A 24,442-nucleotide genomic window follows, 5' to 3' on the forward strand; every position below is an offset into this window, starting at 1 on the left:
CATAGAAGTGGTAATCTGGTTCAAATCCATCTTTTGGTTGAAAAAGACAGCCAAATATCTGATCAATTCTAATCACACATTCTTATGATACTTTCTACTAAGTTCAGATGGATGTTACTGTTAATATTTTGTAAAGCTTTCTCACTCCTGTCAGGAAAATATGCTCACTCCTATTGCCATCAAAACTTACTGTGTGTGTGTGTGTGTGTGTGTGTGTGTGTGTGTGTGTGTGTGATGCTGGGGATTGAAGGTGTGAGTGTATGAGAGTGTGACTACATGAGTGTGTGAGCATATAAATGTATGTGTGTGCACATGTATGACAGTAATTGTGTGTGAGTGCATGTTTACATGTACACTCATGTACATGTAAAAGTGTGTGAGTATCTGAGGGTACATAATGTGTGAATGATAGCGTGTGTGTGTGCAAGTATATGTGAGTGTGTGTGTGTGTGGGTATGGGCAAACACATGCACATATTCATCTATAAAACATTTTCCTAATTTGGCTTCCAGGATGCCTCTTTCTGCTTTTTTTGTTTTGTTTCTGTTGGTTTATTTTGTTGTTTTGTAACAAGGTCTCACTATGTAGTTCAGTCTGGACTGGAACTCTATGCTTCCGACACTGGCTTCAAATGAAGGTTTTTCTGACGCAGTCTCCCAGATGCTGGGACTGTGTATCTGTAGCACTATGTCTATATCTTTATCTTTTACCTATTTGGCTACTATTATCTTGCTTGGTTTTTCTCATCATCCCAACATCTTTTATTTTAATTAAAAAAGTTACAGCTCTCTCTCTCTCTCTCTCTCTCTCTCTCTCTCTCTCTCTCTCTGTCTCTTTCTCTGTCTCTCTCTCTCTCTGTCTCCGTGTGTGTGTGTGTGTGTGTGTGTGTGTGTGTGTGTGTGTGTGTGTGTGTGTATCTGCCACCATTGTGAAGGTCAGAGAAACTTTTGGGAGTTGTTACACCATGTGTGGCCAGTCACACTCGGGTCATCAGGCTTGGTCGAATTCACAGACCCAGCTTCTGGATTGCTTTTCTCCTCTCTGCTCTGTCCCCTCCCCATCCCCTCTTTCTTCCCATATTTTTTCTAAACAAACTGGGATTGCATACCCAACCTCATGGTAACTTTAGCATACTCTACTTAGAATTCCTATAAGTCTATCTCCATCTATGCCTCTGACCCAATCTTTGTTCTGAGGTATTTGGTTAAAAGTTTCCTGGAAGTGCTCACCAGGCATTCCAAATCAGCATACCTAAGTGAACTCCAGATCTTCTCCCCAGATCGTGTTTCTGTCACACACAGTGTTACCACCTCCGTTAAGTGCGAGTTCCTTCTGTTCATTTAGTTGTACTGGCTAGAGTTCTTAGAACCACAGCTGATTCTTTCATTCTCTTCCCAATTAGTCAGGAAATCTTGTTAATTTTACTTCCATTTAAAATACCCAGAATCTTATCACTCCATCTCTACCACGAAGCTCAACTCAAGGCACTGTTATTGTTTACTTGAATCTCACAGTTGCCTCATAACTGATCTCATTGCTTGTATTCTTGCTTTCCAAAGTTAAACTCTTTATCAAAGCACCCACAGTGAGGCTTTAGTACCTATGGCAGATGTTACCAGGATAAGGCCTTCTAATGACTTCCCAACTCAGTAAAGGCCTTTGTATAACAGCCCTGGCTGTCCTGGAACTCACTCTGTAGACCTGGCTGGCCTCGAACTCACAGAACCGCTCGCCTCTGCCTCCAGAGTGCTGGCATCAAAGGCGTGCACTACCATTCCTGGCAATGTTTTCATTTTTTTTAAAGACTCTTTTATTTTATGTGTATGGGTGTTTTGCCTACACGTATGCAAGTGCACCATGTGCATGCATGGTGACTGTGGAGCTCACAAGAGGGCCTTGGTTGCCCTGGAATTGGAGTTACAGATGTTTGGGAGATACCGTGTAGGTGCTTAGAACTGAACCTTGATCCTCCCTAAGAACAGCAAGTGCTCTCAGCCCTGGAGCCACCTCTCCAACCACAAGGCTACCCTTCTATTCTGACTTCATGCCCTGCTACTAAAACTAGGCGGCACAATGGAAAGACAATCAAGGACTCATAAAGAATTTCAGAGACATGAGAGCGGGAGAACTGGCTCTGCCCCTTGCTGCCTGTGGCATTGGCTGAGCTAGCAGCGGGCAGTGCTGGAGGGCTCAGCCTGGTGGTGAAGATTAGGGAGAGCTGGCAGGCTGACCAACTCAGCCACCATCCAGATGCAGTTGGCTATCCCAACATTCACCCCATCTATGAACTTCTAGGGCACATGAAGAGGCCAGTCCTGCAAATCCAAAGTTGCAAGACTTCCATAACACTGTGCAACAACAGGATACCCAAGAAGAGTCCCAGTGAGGATCCAGTATTGACAGTGTAGCAAAAGCCAGGGGCCTTGAATCAGACTAATGACTCATTGCAACAAACACTTGCAAGTAGAGATGCATGGACTAAAGGATGTGCTGTTTGACTCACTGTGACACACTACAGCTTCCACGATGAGATTTTTCTTTTTCCTTTTTTTTTTTTGTCTTTCTTTAACTTTAATTTATTTTGGGGAGGGAGGTTGCAAGGGAAAAGGGCAGATATGAAGGGATGGGTAGATCAGTGGCATTGGGGTACTCTCTTAAATTTACTGCAAGTTTGGGAATCTGGTTGTTGTCAAGCTCTACTATCTGAGGGAGTTCAATGATCAGGCATTTGAGCCATTTGGCACACTAGCTTCAGATACATTTGTTTGATTTCAACTCAACTGTCTAGTCCATGCTGTACCTGAGGTCTTGTTATTCTGCCATTTTAACATCATAAATGTCAATATTCTTCCACTTGGACTATGCACCTACGAGCAATCTCAGAGTCCCTTGCCACTGTGTCTCAACACCCAGGTGAGACTCCCATCATGGATTAAGGCTAGTAAGCTCACTAGATACTTAAATGCTAAACAGCTTTGGCAACAATAAAAATGTCAAAACTCTGTAGAATCTATGTATAAAACCAATTTCTAGTTTTAATTTCTGCTAGGGTCTCAACACTGCCTACACAACATTTTTAAAACCTTAGTCTATACAAGGTACCTGGTGCTGTCTTACAGCCCTACAAACATTGACTCATGTGATTCTCACAGCAACCATCACAGGTAGATATTATTGCCTTCATTTTTACATTTTTCTTTTTATAAAAAAAGAAAAAAGGTAGTGGAGCATACGAGGCCCAAACACTGGTGGTCAGGCTGAAGAGGTCATGCTGTTAACTCTGATCTTGCTCATCTCACAGATGAAGACAACAGTGTGCTTGCCCCAGAACCCCAGCTTCCATTATCTAATTATCAAATGGAAGAACTTGGATTAGAACAGTGTCTGAATTCAGAGCCCACACATGAACCCACTAGTCTACACTGCCTCCTCAAATCTAACCCCTTGAAAGAGCTAATGCTCAATGCCTTTAGAGTCCCTTCAGTGATCTCACCCTTCCAGCAAACTCTAGACCCACCCCCATCTCCACCTTCTCCTAGAGATGGCTTTCTCCCCTGCTGTTCACAGCCACTCTGGTCGGCATTTATTCATTCTTCCAACCTCTTCATCTGTACACTTGCTTTTATAGTCATGCCCAAGTTTCCTCCACCCTAAAGACTACCCCAAAGGTTGGCTTAGGATGTCATGATTAAAACCCCCTTTACCTTAGAGAGTTTGTGCTCAAGCAGGCTACTTAAAAGGGCTTTCTCGTCTCTTGTCTGTGATTAATTTCCAATAATGATTCTATAATTACTGATGTGACCATCCCTGAGTATAAATCAATTGCAAATTCTATTTGATAACCTTCAGTCTTTATTTACTCTATATCAATGCTTTACCCTTCAGTTTACCTTTGAAGTTCTAGCCCTCTTGGAGCCCCTAGGTTGACCCTCTGATGATTCTTCTACCGATTTTCCTTTTACATTCAACTTTTGCCTGTAGTTGAGGGTTTTTAGCAAATTTTTCCCACTTTTCATACCCACCCATCCTCCCTCCGTTTCTCCCTTCCTTTTCCCTTTCCTGTGTGTGCTGTATGCATGCATGTGCACCTGGGCATGAACCTGTCTGTAGAGGTCGAGGTTGGAAACTGGCATCAGGTGTCTTTCTCCATCACTCTGTGCCTTATTTCTGAGAAGGGGTCTCTCACTGATTGGCTAGATTGGATGTCCAGCAAGCCCATGGGATCATCCTGTCTCTGCCTCCCAGTACTGGAATTACAGGCCCACAGCCATGTCACCTTTTACATGGGTTCTGGGAATCTGTCTTAGCTCCTCCTACTGCTTGTACATTACCTACTGAGCCATCTCTCCATTCCCATATGACTTTCTTGCCACAGAGGACCAAAATTTAAGTGCTATTCAAATGATAGTAACTTCATTAGTGACCATGGCTTTGCAAAAACACTTCTTGAAGAGCTAGCCACTTCCCTCTCTCTCCATTCTATCTAGTAGGTGAGCCAATGGAAATGGCTGATCCTGTATCCTGCATCCACATGATCTAAAGGGAACATGTAACTTTCAAGATGAAAAATATCACTGAAACCTGATCAAAAGGCCCACTAGTTAGCATAAAATAAAATCAAGAGAACAAGCTATGTCTCTATTTAAGTCATAAATATGTTAATATATTCCCAATCAAAATTAAGGACACATGGTCTGCTGAAGAATTTCTGCTTCCATTTGCGAATGTGAAAAACAGCTGCTAGATGTCATGTCAACACTGAAACACTGGAACATCCAACACATTTCAAGGATTTTTGAGAACTAGTCCTGGTTTTACAGGATGTTTGGTCATTGAAATCACGTATTAAAATAGACAATGTCTTTGAACCCCAAAATTTTATGTTGAAACTTAAGTTACCAATGTGATGGTATTGGGAAATGAAGCAGGGAGGTGATTAGGTCATGAGGGGGTAAGTCACACAGATTACTGTCCTTATGAGAGATCCTAGAGAGGACTCTTGCCCCTCTCATCAGTGAGAGGCCAGCTCCCCATGAAAGGAGGCCCTCACCAGAAATGGAACTCACCAGCACCTTGATATTGGACTTCTCAGCCTCCAAAGTACAAGAAATTATGTGGCTGTTGTTTAAGCTACACAATCTATGTTACCGTAGCAGCCTAAATACTTAGACACATGAAATGTTACACCAGTCCTAGTCTCCCAAGAAACATGACATTCTATAATTATTCTGTTATTACATTGGGTTGATTTAAGGATTTACTAAACATATACATGACAAATTAGTATGTGAGTATAGCAATAAAGTTTCTCTGAGCAGATGTCGAAGTGCCATTAGCCACTGTGAAAAGAACACAGCAGTACTTGGTCATATAAAATCTTGCATTATGCTAGTCCACTCATAACCACGCTGCAACTAAAAAGCAAGGCACATTGCATTAGAAGTTTAGAAGTTTAAGCCTGACTTTACCATGTCTATCACATAACTGAAGTGAGAGGCAGGGTTGCTTTCTATGAGCACACCAACATCAACAGAGCAAAAAAGTGCTAGGTATGGTTCAACAAGCTGTCTTTTTTTTTTTTTTTTTTTTTTTTTTTTTTTTTTTTTTTTTGTTTTTCGAGACAGGGTTTCTCTGTGGCTTTGGAGGCTGTCCTGGAACTAGCTCTTGTAGACCAGGCTGGTCTTGAACTCACAGAGATCCGCCTGCCTCTGCCTCCCAAGTGCTGGGATTAAAGGCGTGCGCCACCAACGCCTGGCCTCAACAAGCTGTCTTAAAGAGACTTTCAATGTGATTGAATGAGAAACAAGTCCACAGTTAATAAATGAGATCACATCTGTTTCATGAAAGGTAAAATGCTTAATTATAATAACAACAGTGTAATAGTAATTATTGTATAGGCAACACAGCATATTTTATTGAACTAGACAGCCCCCCGAGGCAAAATTATTTTCAAAATAAAAGCTTTTCATCTTAATTGTGAATATGCTCACACTCCCTGTCTACAGAGGTAGCAAATTTAAGTACAACAATTTCAGTGTAATTAGCAGCACCATGCAAACTAAGACTAGAGCTGGCAAAGAAAAATTCAGCCACAGCAAGAGGTTAGAAACCTATAGCCCACTTGGAAAAGTCACTGAAGTAAAAATTGCCATTACCTTCCAGTAACATTAATGCCTGGATACATTGGGAAATAACACCACTCACCACTTGTGATAAACACTGAACATCAAATGTAATCAATTAAACACAAAATATATTAAAATGTATGGTTTCTGTTCTACAACATAGTTGATATCAATGCTATAGATTTTCTTATATATCACTGCATTGATTTGTTTTACACTGACTTCATTCAACAAAGAATTACTGGGAGTTTCTATGACAGGACTCATAGTACCAAGGATTTAACTAATACCTCATTTATTATACATATACTTATCATAGCTACGACTTAACAGGAAGGGCTCATCCTCATTTTTAGGACATGTAGGGGCCAGAAAGATAACACCTTGGGAACTCTATATGCTAAGTGAAGCCTATAGGTCATCTGTGAAACAATATATATGGAACTGCTTCCCGCTGGAGTGTCCAAAAATAGTGGACAGAACAAAGGTATACACGTCCATCTGTCTCAAGCAAATGTTTTTAGACATAGGCCAACTATAAAGAGGTGTGCACACATTTCTATAGACAGAGACAAAGTCTCATACAATTTCAAAATGGGAACTATAATTTCAAACTGGAAGCGATTACCTCCAGTTTCAGAACAAAATTTTCTAGAATGTTTTATTAGTTTTTTTCCCCTGCCATTTGTTTTAAGCTACTCTATGACTGATGTACAAAAGCTGACCATAAGTTTTTGAGAGTGGTGAAACAGCTAGGCAGCATGATGCATGCCTATATAACCCTAGCACTTGAGAAACAGAGGCAGAAGATTGCAAGTTTGAGCCTAGTTTAAACGACAAAGTAAGATCCTGTCATAAATCAAGTAAAATGAAATGAAAAAGAATGGTAGAATACAGGAAGAGATAGATGGGAAGAAAGGCCTTTCAAAAAAGATACATTACTGAGTAAAGGGGTGGCTCCAAGCAAAGGGAAATTTTATGCAGCTCTGGGTCAAGGATCCATCTTAATAGCGATGGCCTGCAGAAGATTTTAAATGTCATGAGGAGTACAGTCTTTATGAAGAGTTGTAAGTCTGCTTCTGCTTTTGGGAAATTAATCTGGTTGGGTGTCAGGGGAAGCAAGGACTGTGTGGTGATGGGGAAAATCCTATTAAGGTTGATAAAGTAGGAACAGCCCTCATCAAAATGGGACACCTACTGAGTACTAAACATCAGCGAAGGGACTTTATATATGTGGTAGTCTCAAATCCACACAGAATTCCTACAATGTGAGCATAATGACACTTTTGCAAATGAGAAAAGCAAGTTTGATGAGCTCAGGTAAGTCACATGGCATCACACAGACATGCCTGTGGGAGCAAACAGTCACTTGGTTTCTGCGATGTGACGCTTCCTTGTAATGAACAGCCCAACAGAACACAAGGAATGACATGTTCATTTAACTTTCTGATGTCAATAGTTAACATTCATGTAAATGTTTATCTTTTACAAACTTTCTTCACAGACTTACTGACCTTGCATGCTCCAGTTAGTGGCATGTGGTGGCTAGAGAATTACTACATATAGGAAGCCAAAGTTGTCTGCATAGGCTTTTTCTTTTCAACCAAAAAAACTAGATATGCAGCAGAGTGCAGCTACACAATAGTCTAGTCCTTACTAGTTCCTTAAAACTCTACCTCTTTACTGTATACTTGTCCCTAGCCCAAGGGACTTTTTCCATCTTGTAGTATTTCTTTTGAACTACCTGTTAAGACCAAATCAAGGATTTAAGCAAACATAGCCACTTCCCTTCACCACCGTATTTTTATGTGTTCCAAAAATGACTCCTGAGAGAGGATGAATATGAATAGAATGTCCAGTCTCCATTAATGGGGAATATAAGATAAAGTTAACAAAGAGGGCTTTGCTAGTGTATGATCAACTCTGCTCAACGGTGCTAATTTTAAAGCCTCAGCTCATCCTAACAAGTGCACTGATTGGTAATCACTCAAATCCATACTCTATAATTAGTGAATGCTAGACCTCTTTAAGCGCTCCATTGACAAGTGAGACTCCCTTAGAAAGGAATTCCTTATTCTCTGCAGAGAGGGCCTATGACACTAACTACTTCCACCTCTCATGCCTTGCCACCATGAGCTTCTACTCCTGGGAGAAAGTATTCTAGCCATAAATCACAACTACAAGCTAGACAGAGATCCCCAATCTTCCACAGATTTAGCACTTTCTACCGCCATCCTGCCTGCAGGGCTCCGTCCAGGTTGACCTTTCAGTTACAGGCAATACATAAATATAACTTCCTACATGCGCCTTGGGACTCATGTTTTAAAAGCCTTTTTTTTATATAAGGTAATCTTAGTGGCAGTGACCAATGGAGACAGAGATAAATTTACAAGACAGCTTTGCTCTGTTTATATAATTCATGCAGACAAACAAGACCTCAAGAATAGCAATAACATAGGTTGATTCCGAATGTCTACCCTGTATGTCACCATGACAAGAAAAGTAGTTTCAATGGAATACTTGTAGGCTCCAAAGAGGTTATCAGCAAATTAAAACGTATGGTTTCTTTTAAATATTTCTGCCATTTTATAGTTCACATATAGGGTTCAGAGTCAGGATAAATGGACTCACATGTTGATTCTTACACTTGCCAATTATATGATCTTTAGTGATTTATTAAATCCTCCTAGAATTCTTATCTGTGGACCTAGTTGAGTCGGGAGGATTGATAAGCTAGTATGTATCTGACAGTTTAAAACTAGCCTGGGAACAAGGCAGGCATTCAATTAATGTTTGCTAGCACTACGTCCTCCCCTCATTGTTACTTATCATTACCCTGAACAGCAACTGAAATCATAAGTCCTATCAGAATAGGGCCCCCCAATGAATTAAGTATTAAACTGATTTACTAGAACTAGGGAAAATACTCACTAATTTGAAACATGAAAGAACACTGATATATACTTAGATTGCTCATTATCACTGATTTTTTTTTTAAGAGGGGGACAAAGCATAATGGAAGTATTATCAGGGAGTATAAATTTTAGACAGCTAAATAATGAAATTCTCTGTCTTGTATTCAAGATTAGATGTGAATATGTGAAATATTTTGGACAGTAGAGAGTGTTATATTGGAATAAGATATTATTATTGAAGAGAAAAGATTCTATTTGAAAATGTCAACAAAACTCTACAATTTAACATCCCAGGAAATGATACCAGAGAGGGTTGTATTTGACCATTCAGGGCTGCACTCTCACTAAAGTTGTTTCACCAATGAGTCAGTCAGTACAGGAGACAGGAAAGAGAAGGAATGGACATCCTGGATGCTGGCTGCTGGCCTGTCATATCAATGGAACTAGTGAGAACTCTCATGGTTAGACATGTTATTGACTTGACTCTACTTCTCAGGAGGCCAAGGAGCAGTCAAAAGACAGTTTGTTAGCCAATCAGAAGTAAACTCAACTGATAATGGAGGGGCAGTTCAAGAGAAAAAAATTAAAAAAAAAAAAAAGCAAAAAAAGTGCTGGAGAGATGGCTCAGAGGTTAAGAGCACCGACTGCTCTTCCAGAGGTCCTGAGTTCAATTCCCAGCAACCACATGGTGGTTCACAACCATCCGTTATGAGATCTGGTGCCCTCTTCTGGTGTGCAAATATACATGGAAGCAGAATGTTGTATACATATTAAATAAATAAAATCTTTTAAAAAAAGCAAAAAAATTGGCTGTGTCAAAAGAAGAGAGAGCTATAGACAAATTTCAGTAAATGAAAAGAGGACCAAGAGAACTCACGTGATGGGGCAGTGCAATGACCTAGATAAGACCTTGCTGTGCTTGGTCAACTCCTAAATGGCAATAAAAGACAGGTCTTGCTAAGAAATAATGAAAAAACCTACAAATGCCAGGTCAACTAAATTAAGTCAAGCTGGAATCAGTGTGTTGTCTCTGTCTATAAATCATCTCTGCACCTACCATGTTACACCAGGGCATAGCAGCTTCAATCCCAAAAGAGTAAATCTTTCCTAAGAAAAATCTAGGAGAAAGACTTAGGCTTGGACTATAGTGTTTAGAAGAGAAGCTCCCAGATACTAGGGAAGCTCCCAGATACTAATGTCAAGAACACAATCAGGAAAAGTGTTCGTTGTGAGGAGGCTGGAGATCAGGTCAGGCCAAGATCCAAGATGAAGCTGTGGCATTGCCACGTGCCATGGAGAGTTTGTTCTGAGAAAGCAAGCTAGGAGAGAAAGAACAAAGAAGATGGAAAGAACCAGGGAAGGAAAACAGTACTTGATGACTACCCTATACTCATGGAACTTGGGTAAACAGAACAAATACTATGCTCTGCTTATAAAGTAGTCATGCTCAATTTTAGGTCAGCTTCCTAAAAAATAATCTATCCATCACATGTGGTCCTGAGCAACAAATTCCTTTTTATATTAAAGGATGCAGTCTAAGCTTGTTATCTCCTGTAACCTGGCAAGATTTCCAGTAGAGGGATTGGAACCCCAACCCAGACTCAAACCCTCTGACTTACAATTCTTACAATTTGCCCTGTCTATAAGATATGCTGGGACAAAAATGGTGCAGAAATTGTGTGAGTGGCCAACCAATGACTGCTCCAGCTTCAGACCCATGTTATGAGAGGGAGCTTATTCCTGACACTGCCTGGAGGATCAGGACCCAGAGACCTAGGATTGAACTAAACATGACTGGCAAAAGAGAAAAAAAGTCAGTGAAATGATTCTTAATGATATTCTTCTCTACTCATAGATCATTGCCTAGCCCAGTTGTCATCAGAAAGGCTTCATCCAGTAACTGACAGAAACAGATGCAGAGACCCACAGCCAAGAATTAGGCAGAGCTCTGGGAATCCTGTGGAAGACGTGGAGGAAAGATTATGGGAGCCAGCGGGGCCAAGGACAACACAAGAAAACCAACAGAATCAAGGTGGGCTCATGAGGGCTTACAGAGACTGAACCACCAACCAAAGAACTTGAATGGAACTGACCTAGGCCCTCTGCTATATGTTACAGTTGTGTAGCTTGGTCTTCTTGTGGGACCCCTAACAGAGGAAGCAGGAGCTGTCTCTGACTCTGTTACCTTCTTTTGGGACCCTTTCCTCCTACTGGGTTACCTCATCCAGTCTCAGTAGGAGAGGAGGTGTTGAGTCTTACTGAAATTTGATGTACTATGGCCAGCTAACATACATGAGAGGCCCACACTTTTTTGAAGAGAAAGGGAGGAGTAGTGAATAGGGTGGGGGGCTGAAAGGAGAGGAGGCAGGGGAAACTGTTGGGGCTGGAGAAAAATGAATGAGTGAGTGAATTAATTAGTAAAAAAGAAATTCAATATTGTATGATGGGGAGGTCCTTCTGTGTATATGATTGTCTTATTGGTTGATAGATAACGTACTGTTGGCCAATAGGAAAACAAGATAGGTGGGACTAGGAGTCAGGAGGATTCTGGGAAAGGTAGGAGAAAGTGCAGAGTCACCATGTGAGCCTGGGGAAGACAGGATGCGTCCGCTGGCGTCCGATAAGTCTTATAAAATATATAGATTTATGATAATTAAGACTTAGCTAGCATATAAGAAATCCTAGTCAATTGGCCAAGCAGCATTTGTACCTAATACAAATCTCAGGGGCAGTGGGGCGTGTGTGTGTGGCTAGGGAATAGAGGAGGAAGGATCAGACAAGAAGGACTATGGGTGTCCCTCTACTCCCTAAACTATTTCACTGATAAGAGGTAATTTAGGATAAAGTGAAAATGCAGAGGCAACTCCAGGTTTGCATCCCAGCACTGTTCTCTACTAGTTCTGTGTCTTGGGAAAGCCAACTATTCTCCCTGAGTTTGGTGTCTTCTTTCATAAAATGCATAGAATAAAAGTTAGAAAAACCGTTGGAAGGAATAAGATGAGGTTTTCATAGCACAGATCAAGATGTTTTAGCATACAGCATGTGCTGACTAAATATCATTTCCTCTTCTAAAAGATATAAATATATGTATGTGTAGGCATATATACATTAGTATATACATCTATATACACATATGCACATATCTATGCAAATATGTGTATCTATCTATGTACATACGCATACACACAAGCTCCTTTGTATAGACAGTTCTGCACATGCAGGCATGAAACTAATAAACTGAGAAGGAATCTGGACGGTGGTAGCACTCTCTCTTCAGCACTCCCTGCTCACGGCAGCCCTAAGAATTATCTATGGTTCTTCCTCGGTGTTTCCAGCAGAAACCTGCAGTGCTTTTTATTAGCTTTCCAAACACTTGAGGCATTTATATTTATACTAACTCAGTCCACATAGACAACTAACCTAAAGGACATTTTCAACAAATGTATTTAGTTCTTGAGATGAATAGAAACTGTAAGGTGATCCACAGAGCGCCCCCTTGCACTACTTAAAAAAGCAGAACTGAAACAGTCTGATCAAACCGGCACAGCTCTCAACTAACTAGACCCTGAGGTGACACTGCAGATGGAGCATCCAGCACAGACAGAACTGGAGAGGAACTGAGTCAAAGGTTACCAGGAACACCCCAATGTCATGGCATTATGATCAGAGAAACCTAACCAACAACAGTCATGGCATGTGGAGTGAAATGCCCATGGTAAACTTTACCATCTCAGTCCCACCACTAATTAACTGGGAAAGCACTTAAACAAATCTTATTTTCTAGTTCTTAATGCAGTAACACCTGCCTCGCTACCTAGTCAGAAACGTCTCTTCTGTCTACTTTTGCCAAAGCCCGTAACTCTGGTCTAACCACGAGAAATCCCTAGATGAACTCACATTAAGCCACCTTACAAAACATCTGCTTTGTACTCTTCAGTAGTGGCAAAGGCACTACTTTCAATAGTGAGAACCAGAGAGTAATCTGTGTTGGAGAACACACAGCAATGAAATGTGGGATCCTGCATTCCATTGGGGATGAAGCAATATGAGTACTGGGAAAACAGGCAAAATTAGAATTTGGTTTATATCTAAGGTGGTTAAGTTTCAGTTTTGATAATTGTGAGTTCCTAGTGCAAAGTCTACCACAGGCTAGACAGGAACTAATTTTGCAACTTTGGAAATCTTAAGCTCTTTTAAAAGTTTTATTATGTGACCAGAAATTTAAGACAGTGGCTCTTTCTTCTTTCTGAAACATGTTTCTTTCATCTAATGGTTACATTTCGACCATTAGCAGGAAAAAGAATAGGGCAGTGTTGGCCAAACCTAGGATGAGGAGGGCTAAAAATGAAACGAGGACTTTTTATATGTGAACTGAATGATTATAAATAATCTTGCAAAAATCTTCTAACCAAGAACATTTCATTGTTTTCAAAACACAATCATGAATGAGTGCTTAAAGAAGGGCAGATTCTGTGTTTGGCCAATGATGACAGGCTTAAATGTACCTAATGCCATCAGCCTTTAAACATCACGTCAGATTTTCATTTCTCTGACTTCGTGATTACTCTCAGCTCATCAGATTTCAACAGTTTTCTGTCAAGCAACACCTGACAAAATAAACCATTTGCACATAAATTGTAGACATCCACAATGAATATGGTATGATGTGCTCTTATTTGATTTTCTTCCCCCACTCCCCTCTTTAAGATACCAGAGACTAAACCCAGAACCTCTCCCATACTAGGCAAGCACTGGCCACACCTCTAGGCCCTTTCTTGATATTTTGTGTTTGAGTTTACATGTAGCCTCAAGGAGTCAACATGTCACATTCCTCATCAATGCACATTTCTTATCCAAGATATTGTTTAAAAAAAAAAACATTAAAAGAACTTAGGATTCACAGTCCATTCAGTCACAGATTCTAACAAAGCACATTATGGCTCATTTATGTCTTCTCCCACCTCAGGGGGCACGTGAACAGCCTAAACCAACAAACAAGTAATCATTCCTTGGTTTGGTAAAACCACCTATATGATAAATATGCATTTTTCTATTATACTATGCTCTTACAAAATATTTTTTGTTTTCTACAAAGGTTATGAGATGTCATAAAAATGTCCAGTGCATCTGGTTTGAGAATCCAATTCTTCCTTCACATATTTCTGCATCTGCTCACAAAATCCCTTGGACTTCAAAGGAAGTTTTTCAATAGAAAAAGAAGACACACAGAGGAAAAGTGGCCATAAATTTTTAGGAGTCCTTTTCCAAGGCCACTTTAATAATGGCCATATAGGACAGGTATCTCTTTCAGAAACCTAAAATGCCTAAACAGCATCAGTGACTACAGGTTTGTATGGAGATTTATGCTTTCAAATTTTTCTGGTTATAACAGTGATATATCTGCAATTTGAACCACATGAGACAAATGCTTGAACCACACGTAAATTACTTTTAATCACTATTTAGGATGAACAAAAACACAACAAAGATGTTAAAGGTTGTTTCCTTCTAGCCTTTATTCCTGTGTGTGAACACATGGACAAACACTATTGCAATCATATTCTGAATATAATGCTTAATCTTTTCCATTAGTCTTTCAGGAGGGGTTCATTAGTGTTTTTACACCTAGGTCATCATGTGTACTGGGGAAGCACCCTGCCACTTAGCTATATCCCCAGCCATCTTCTTACTTTTTATTTCGAGACAAAGAATCTCACTTAATCACCCGGACTGACCTTGAACTTACTTTGTAGCCCAGGCTGGTCTCCAACTTGTGATCCTCTAGCCTCCACTTCTGCCTCCAGACTATCGGACATTACAGGCCTCTGTCATCAGGCCCAGCTTGCCTTAGTCTTCCATGCCATCATTTTTAAGTGATAATGCATTATGACACAGCAGAAACAGTACTTTAACATTTAATTCTTTTTATTTAAAGTGAAATTCAGGGTTTTAAAATAGTAATCTGTCCTAGAAGTTCTTGGTTGCATACAATTTAATATGCCTATCAAATTTCTATTCTGAAGAATCAAATTCCCAAACCTCAAGGAAAACAGGATTTGAAGATTAAAGCTGGAATCAATTCTTACCTAACATTGTTTCTGAAAACTTAAAGTAACATTTGAATAGTTGTTTGCCCAGTCTCCAATATATTGTGTCTTTTATTCTTACAGAATCCTGTGAGGTTTACATTAATGAAGAAAACAGAAGTTCAGAGAATGAGTAACTTATGGGATGATTAGAAACATATCTTACATGTTGGTTTTCATCTGCTCTCACTGGCTATACTTTATCTTCACAGTCATGAACCCACAGGCTTGAAAACATTAACATGCCAATCAGTTCAACTCTTCCTCTATCCCATCTGCTACAGAAAATGGGCCCAGAGGATTGAGACTCGATCTATAACACAGTTAGTAAACGCCAGAAAAAGCCAGGAACTTCTAGGATGTTTTCCTAACTTCCAGGCCGGCTTGCTTTTCAGTGCATCAACTGTGACAAGACATTCTTGTGTGACATTTGTGCATTAATGGTGATGAAGACGCAGAGTGTCAGAACTCACATAGAAACTCAAATTTCCTTTCGTCTCTCAGACCCTACTGCCGTGATAACCTAAGTCAAAAAGCCATATTCAGGGATGTTTGGTGCTTGTTTGAAAGCATATCCCCTGCCACCGTCTGGCTTTGAGGGTAAAATGCAAATGTATTTTTGTCTCAACACAAACTATCACACTCAGCAGCAGTCGTGGTGACCCGCAGCGCTGTCAGGCAAGCAACAGTATGAAGCACCTTGGCAGCTTGTTGCCGCTGGTGACAGGACCTGGTAGATACAGGCCTAAGCATCAAGAAAGGACCAGAATGGTGCACCGGTACTTGCTCACGTCCCACGCTGCTAGCTACTGCACCAACCTAAACAGACCAATTCCAAGACACCTTTTCTGATTTCTCCGCTGCGCCGGGAGTAGCTGTTAGGGAAGGGGGGATAAAAACAAGACAGAACGGTGCTTAGAACGACCTCAGAGCAACTAGGTCTCTGATAACTTCACGCTCGTCCAGGGATGGCTTCCTGCGTTGCCTAGCAACGGTGGCCACGTGGCCGGGCGGCGCGGGCCTTCCAGAGGCAGTGCCTTATTCTGTCACGTGCGTCTGCGACGTCCCCGCGTCCGGGGCATTCATAGGCTAGTGGACCCCGGAAAGTGCAGAGCTTTCTTTACAGGAAGCAAGGAGGAAGAAATAAGTGCTGGGAGGGAAGGGGAGCGGGAAGGCGCTCGCAAGACTGGAAGCCTACCGCGGCCAGCCAGCCGGCTCGGGTTACCTGGGGAGCAGGAGCAGCTGCGGGTCCTTTGTGAAGTGCCCGGATGAGGCTCCAGCACTCACGCGCCTTCCGCACGGAGTACAGCGCCATCTTGGGAAGGGCGGAGCCGCCTGGCCCGGAATGACGTCTGCGGGCAAGCCCGAGCTGTGCTTACTGCGCATGCGCTCGTCCTCAAGGCGGCTGCTGGCGGATCTAGCTGCCGGGCATGTTTCTTGTGTTTGCAGACCAGGTGCGGCCTGCAGTGAGGTGGCACTAGGCTTTAGTGTTTTCCCTACAGACTTCCTCTTTGTGCCAACTACTTGGGGGAGACTCTGTCCCCTCCGGAGAAAGTTGTTGCTCTTTAGACATAGAAATAAAGGAAACCACCCACCCTAATCCAGGGCCATAAAACAGACCCAAGGAACCTGGCCCACTGGTTTCCTTGGAGACTAAAGGTGGCAAAAATTGGCAATCCTCCACGCAGCTGTTTCGAAAAGCAGTCACTGACTGACTCTGGAAGAGCTGTGTCCCTCTCCCCCTTTCTACTACAAAAACTTGTCAGATCCCACATGATTTGCTCTCCTGTACTCAAGGATACTGAACCTAAGGGCACTGATCTCTAAGATAAATAAAAATCTGCTCTCACGGTTTTGAGGTCAAACTGAGTCTATTTTATTTTCCTCCATTGACTTATTTCTTACAGGGGAAAAAACGCCAAGTAGGTTGCTTTTCTGACTTAGCTACCAGATGCAGCTGTCTATTCATGTCTCTTAACAATGAAGCCTGCTTCTCCTGCAGGACCACACGTGGCTTTTTGAGACCTATGTGGTGGCCATAGTGTCCCCAACTTTACTCTAGTGCCCTTTGAAAAACACTGATGATACAAGGATATGTGTGTGTATCTTGCCTTTAGAAAGTATGGGGTATTGGGTAGCAGACAAATAACACGGTGCACACAAATGAGGTGATGAGGAAATGCTTCTTGGTGGTTCAGTAAAATGAAACCAAAGATTCGTGGTGAAAGTGTTTTGTGTTAAGACTTCTGTCAGTGGACCTGAAAACTCTTAGATTAAGAATCAGTAAAAATATAACTGGAGCAGATTCGGCACAATCCCATTTCATTTCTTAAATTAGTCTAAGAAACACATACTGGAAATTATGAAGGAGTCATGGGAGATTATGTTGTATATGACGTGCCTATACTCCTGAGGAGTTGAAATCTAAGAATAAGATGAAACTCAAATCATATAATAAAATCTCCTAAGTGTGCAATTGACCCTGAAGTTCAAGCACAATTGTTGTAATTGGAAGTGAGCAGGGAAGGAATTATAGGTATGGGGTCATAGTTCATCCCTTAACAGAACATATCAACGTGATTTTGGTTTTGTCAGTTAAATTCAAGGTGCATGTACTTCCAAGTGCAATGCACTTTAACTGCATACCTAAGTGTGGACCTGAGGAAAGACTTGTACTACAAAACATGGTAATAGGAGTAAAAAAGAAAACAACAACAACAAAAAACAAAATGCAAGCAAGCAAACAAACAAAAACCCCTGATACAACTAGATAGAATTTAGAAGAAAAAAGTGGTCAAGAAATGGAAATAAAGTGGTCAGGAATTAATAGAAACCCAAAGCATATGGCATAGCTAAAGCCCAGGACAAAGCACATCAGGAGAAGAGATAAACAATATCCATGGCAATGTGAGGTTTTATAAATGTCTTAGGTGTTTCGTGTTCACACAGGAAGCAAATTATAACAATTTGTATAGCTATGTAATTGATGAGATTATAGGAATTAGCATTAGAATTCTGGCATTCTTAGCCATCCAGATTGCAGAATTGAAAAAAAAAAAAAAAAAAAGTTGTGAGACAGCCGTGCCACTCCAGTTCTGTTTGGGAGTCTTCTGCCCAGGCTCCTATGACTGGTAATATTTTCATGGGGAATTTTTCCAGGACATGTTCCTAGTAAAGACAGTTTATCAGGACTCTACTTCTGTACCACGATTTTTGAATAAATCGTCTGCTCTAGTGACACATTATTATGAAAATATCTCTTGTATTATTACGAAAATATCCCTACATACTTTTGCTGGACCTCACATCCAGCATAATAATATACCTTGAATCCTCTTAAGACTGCTATGCCAATGTGTACAATGTGTTTGTGTATGCTGCCTTTAAGAGAACAAGAGAAGGAGGAAATGATATCATTTCAAAAATAAAAGAGAGGGAACCATGTAATAATCAACCTTGCTTGCCTTGGATTTTCTATGAGCTAATCCATAGTTGTAATCTTCCATGTCCCTGACCCAGAGAGCAATGTATGTGGTTACTTGTGTGTTACATGTAGACATTTGTTGAAAGCAATGAATAGGTTGGAAGCAACCTTTTAAACAAATCCACCACAAATGTTATAAGTAGCAGTTTGATATTGTTTGATAGTTTTGTTTATTCCCGGGACAGTTCGAGTCAGTAAAGTTTCATTCTTTGTAAAATGGTGTTAAAGACTTCTATAAAGCATCCATCCCTTCCCCCACATAATGCTTTCTTTACTGTTCAATAAATACAGAACAAAAGCCCTTTGCTAGGGACACACAGACATAGCACAGATTTACATGACATCATTCAGTCAGGCACAGATTCAGATACATTCAACAGACAGATTACATACATGAGGCAATGGAAGACACAAGGAAAAATCTGGGCTTGCTCTTGGTAAAGATTTATTTATGTTAATGCACCATCCATGCATTTTCAGTATTTTGAGGTAATTCTTTGTAAACTGTAAGATGCGTAGTAGAGACTTAATAGTTAGTTGTTGCCTGGACAAGGACTATACAATATTTATTATACTCTAAGAACTTCATAAACATTAACATTTCTCCAATCGCTTAGGAAACTACCTTACATGGAGCAGTTATATGTTTTAAATCTAAATTTTATTTTAACAAGTTATATAACTTATGGTTTTAAAAAAATCAGAATACTTTTAAAGCCAGAAGCACCAACTGACATTAAAAAGACACAAGACTTGTTAGAACCAGTTCTACTTATTTTCGTACTTTTTACAATAGTGTTTTAGTATTGAAGGAAGAGTAACCAACGAGCTGCCACCTTCTAAACCATCTTCCAAAAGAAGAGTATACAGGTATTGCTTAGTTTAACAAATATCTTTAATAATGGCAACTGTGAATATTTAAAAAGTTCTACAATGCACTTTAAAAATATTCCCATACAAAATACTTAATACATTATAAAGGTTACAATGCTAAACTTGTTCATACAGAAGTTTATCCAAGACTGTTGTTTAAATGACACATTGCTTTATGACAGCATCATATGACAACATTTTACTTCTGGGTTCATTTGAGTAAGATGAAGTGTTTTCTTAAAATGCGATATAAATTAGTTCCTTGATCAGTCTTCAAACATTGTTAAAATATTAAACTTTTGAATTTTTAAATTTGTAGCACACACCATGTGTGTCTACATGTGTTTGTGTTTAGGAGTTTGAGCACTTGTTTAAAATTTGATTTCTCATCAACACTTTCATTTTATAGTAAGTTCTGGTAATTTTGCTCTCTTCTTAACATTCCCTGAAAATCCTCTCTTGCTAGAAACAACAGATTAAAACCAGACTGGCAGTTGAGGAGCTGTTTCTATTGCAACCATGTGTGTCAGAAAGGAGGATTGGGTTTCTTCGTTCAAGAACATCAAGGGAACCTCCACCTCAGCAGACACACCTCCACTCCTCAGTAATGGAGAGTTTATACCTAGTTAGATTTAAATGGGATAAGGGAAGAGTTTAAACCCACACTTAGCTCCAGTATTATAATCAGCCCCCAAGTCTCAAAGTATCCAGTTTTGTTTCTCTAATTTAATTCTAAGTGTCAGGTTGGTATTAGGTGTTGATCAAGGTAATGGAGAGGTGCCCTACATATTTATTCACTTAAAGAAAAATTTGGCAGACTGCAAAAATTAGATAGCTATTGTATTCAAAATTTACCCTAGGCATAACTCACTCACCATGACCCTTCATATTGAGTATGTTTTTTTTTTTAATGTGGAGGAGGAAATTCCACAATAGAAGAAAAACTGATAATTGTGGGAGTACAGCAACAGCTTTCTGACCATGTCATCTTATGCTAGAATCATTATATAAACAGAAATAAAAGTGATTTGTGGGATCCTACCCTTGTGTGAGATGACTGCCATGCATGTCAAAGGATGTGTGAAGCTGAAACAATGACTTGGTTACTGTTCTTTTTTGGTTTTGGCTTCACCTTAGTCTCGTGATTCATTTCATAGATTATGAAACTGGTCCATACATTGTACTTGTCACAAACCATTACACAAATAGGAACAAGAACATACACACACACACACACACACACACACACACACACACACACACACACACTTCAATTCCATTTTCATACTAGTGCCTTGCTAAGAAAACTGAGGTTAAATCTAGGAAGGTTTCACACAAAACCACATCTTATGTGAGGCTTTATGATCAGAACACTGAGTATCTAGTTTTTAGAAACGTGATGCTGGTCTCTTCATCTCTATATTAGAAGATACCATTTCTCTAGGTTTTTTTGGGGGGAAGGGTGGGTGCAGGGGTTTTAGAAACTATCTCATTGTGAAAATCATTAATAGACTCATTGTATACTTTGAAGGGTCACTTAGCAGTTTTAACGGAGACATCACTTTCTCTTCTGGACTGTGCAATCCAGTAAGATCAAGGGAGAAAGCAGGGAATGCAGATAGCAAGAACTTTAAGGGCTCTTGATTCCTACTCCACAGTATTTTGATTGAGGCTACTAGAAAGTGGGGGAAGGGGAGGCGGGGAAGAGATGGAGCATTCCCAGTAGGCAATTTGGATGCATCGATCTTCAGAATACGGACTCCTGTGGTTTTTAGTGCATAGCAACAGGAGGAAAACTAATTACATAGGATTACATGGGATGCAGGCCCAAGGGTGGCTGTTAATTTTTCATATTCTCTCCATACCCTTTCTGAGGCTGTAGTTTTAGCTCAAGAGAATGGCTTGAAAGAAAGGTAGAGAAGACAGATCCTTAAATGTGGATCTCAAGAGAGAATCGAAAGAGGCTGCTTTAGTGTTTCCCACCTGCACTGTTCATCTTCCAAGGAGGAAATGGAACTTAAAATTAGCAAAATTAAACTTTTGAAAAGTATTTTACTTTGTTAACTGTCTTTGAATGCTCTATCTTTTCCCCAGATGGTATGGCCCTGAAGACAAGATCTATATGCTCCCTACAACAAATTCTATTTTTAAGCCATCCTTGCCTCTCAGTTACTTCATAACTGGGATGGACAGGTTTCCTATTTCCAAATTGAGCTTCCACACAGTAAACTTCAGCAAGGTTCCCCCAAAAATGTTTCCTGGAAGCCAAGCATGGTGACCCATGACCACAAATAATTCTACCCTTTTGGAGGCTAAGGCAGGAAGATGGCTGTGAATTTGAGGGCATCTGTCCTCTAGTGAGATCATGCCATAAGAAAAAAGCAAAACAAAACAAGCAATTGTGTCCTTGAATAGCTTAAGATAGGATCTTTTCTGTTTTGCTTAATCAAACTATATCTTGTCCCTCTCCTGTCTTTCTACAGCAGTGATTTTCAATTTCCCTAACGCTGAGACCCTTTAATACAGTTCCCCATGTTGTGGTGACCCCCAACCACAGAATTATTTTTGTTGCTACCTCGTAACTGTAATTTTGCTACTGTTGTGAATCATAATTTAAATATCTGTGTTTTCTGATGGTCCTAGGTAACCCTTGGGAAAGGGTCATTCCACTTAAAAGGGGTCATGACCCACACAGGCCGAGGACCACTGATTCAAAATCTTCACTATGACTACCAAAACTCACACAAAATGTATTTTCATCTTCCTGGAGTTAAAATCACAAGATTTTGATCTCTCTAAAAGTAATGCATCAACATTACTCTGTGGTTGTAAAACTCCTTTTCAGTGAGTGAGAATCCGCTGGACTCTCTCAAACCCACTGACACTTAGAATTATCCATCTTGTTTTTTCCCTTTAATAAAATAGAATAGTGCGAGATCTGAGAAAATCTGAATGCCGGCCATGTTACTGATCTCCACAAGTCATTTAAACTTCAAATGCCTTTATTTTAATGTAGATAAGTGGGGGTGGAGGAATGTATTGTTGGAGGATATACATTGTAACATGTCTGTCTATACAACTGACTTCTGATGTTCTAAAATGAAGTAATTCAGAATTCACATGGAGTTCTTATCTGGTGACTCTATGCTCATGGGCAATACTAGGAGACAGATAACTGAGAACTTTTCGAGTCTGATTCAGACAGGTAGGCCCAACTAAATAAAACTGCTCTACCTGTCATCCCAGCATGGAAGGTTTACAGATGGGAAAGAAAAAAACAAACTTCTCAGCCACCATAAACATGGAGTGGTGTTTTCACAACCCTCAAAGGGCTGATAAAATATCTTGGCTTGATTTTCCTCTCCAGCTCCTCTGGAAGAAGTTCCTTTAGCTCTCAGCTATTTTCTTGTTTCTCTTTCTATTTGAATGTACTCAAGATTTTCTTATTGGCAATCACAATGACTTATATGACAATTGCTAGCCAGAGAGAGAGGGATAGAGAAATGGAACTGGTGTCACCATCCAGCACCAGTTTGCTGTATTTGAGTACATGCCTGTTCTAAATTAAACATCACTGCTTCTGTCTCCTCTCATTGGCCCCACCCACCTTCTGATGTCCTGTTTCCTCAAATTGCTTAACCTCATAGGGGGATAAAAAGGTTTATCTGGTCTCCAAAAGTCCCTTTGCCAAGTCCAGAAATAAAGACCAGGATGGAGATGCTGGGTGGTGGATGTAGAAGGGCTAATGGAAACCCTCAGTACAGACCTACTGTCTGTTGACTGATTTACAAAACTGGGGATAACCCCAAATCTTAGGTTAACTTTTATTGCAACATCAAAACTTCTGGAAATAAGACTTTTACCATATCAGATTTATATGGCAGAGTGTTTGGTACATCCGTGAGGGGATCAGTAAATATGGTCAGATTGATTAAATGAACAAATGTGCCCACTCGAGGGGGTAGGAGGCAGTTCTGTGGTAGGATATTTTAAAGATAAACAGTTTAGGGAGCTAAAGCAGAAAGGGTTGTAAGTGTGTGTGTGTGTGTGTGTGTGTGTGTGTGTGTGTGTGTGTGTAAGCTAAACCCTGGAAGCACTTTAAAATTCTATGATATATGCTTACTTTCTTGTGGTTTGCTCTTTTGGCTAAATCAGTGTATATAAAATATTCTGATTACTTGAGGGATATTACTTAGGTTCCAGCTAATGCTTTCTATATAAATCTAAATCATGGTTCTTCCTCCATTTTGTTCCTCTTTTTTTGTTTGGTCAAATCCCTGTGGGAAGAAATAGCATTCCTGTGGGTAAAATAATTTCTGTGGAAATTATTCAAAATCCAATTTCAGTAAATACTCCGTGAAGACATGATGTATTTCTGGACCAGTCCTTGAGCTTGCATCATCTCCCTGCTTACTGAGAAGTTCTGTTGGCCAGCATTTCATTTTAAGCATACATCCAACCAGCGGGGTAAATGTCTCTTGGGAGCGTTAAGGCAACGGGAACCCAGAAATAATGTTCCTGGAGATAGTGAATGCACTAAAATAAATAAATAAACAAACAAACAGTGGACTTTGTTTCCAGCAGGGCTGTGCCATCACCGGAAGAGACCTTTCCTCCTAAGCCTGTTTTGTTCTTTTAACAATGAGGTGACCAAACAAAATGGCTCCTACACTTCCTTTCAGTCTTTAGCTATATCAGTTTATGTTCACGTAGCATTGCGTTCGGAACCCAGCGATCCCCGTGCTTCACAAATAACACCTAGGGATGTCTAGTCAACCCCCCCTCCAATTTTGATAAATGTTTCCACTGCAACATAAATAATTCTTTTATTATTGAATTATAAGATTATTAGAATTAGCATGAATCTATCCTTCTCCCCAGCCTGTTGTGATTTTGCTTAAATTAAAGACAAGCTCTATGGAACATGAACCATGGAGGGTACATTAAACAAAGTTTATT

General features: G+C 40.2%; 1 protein-coding gene across 1 annotated transcript in view; it reads right to left on the reverse strand.

Moving 5' to 3' along the window:
• The window catches only part of Wars2 (tryptophanyl tRNA synthetase 2, mitochondrial), a 72,272-nt gene extending 55,816 nt beyond the window's left edge, over window positions 1–16,456 (reverse strand). Inside the window, exon 1 of the mRNA XM_027393780.2 lies at window positions 16,352–16,456. Coding sequence (XP_027249581.1) covers window positions 16,352–16,441 — 90 coding nt within the window. The 5' untranslated portion in view covers window positions 16,442–16,456. The remainder of the gene's footprint in view (window positions 1–16,351) is intronic.
• Window positions 16,457–24,442: the final 7,986 nt, after the last annotated feature.

Source organism: Cricetulus griseus (genome assembly GCF_003668045.3).
Source record: "Cricetulus griseus strain 17A/GY chromosome 1 unlocalized genomic scaffold, alternate assembly CriGri-PICRH-1.0 chr1_0, whole genome shotgun sequence".
In the NCBI taxonomy this organism is placed as follows: Eukaryota; Metazoa; Chordata; class Mammalia; order Rodentia; family Cricetidae; genus Cricetulus; species Cricetulus griseus.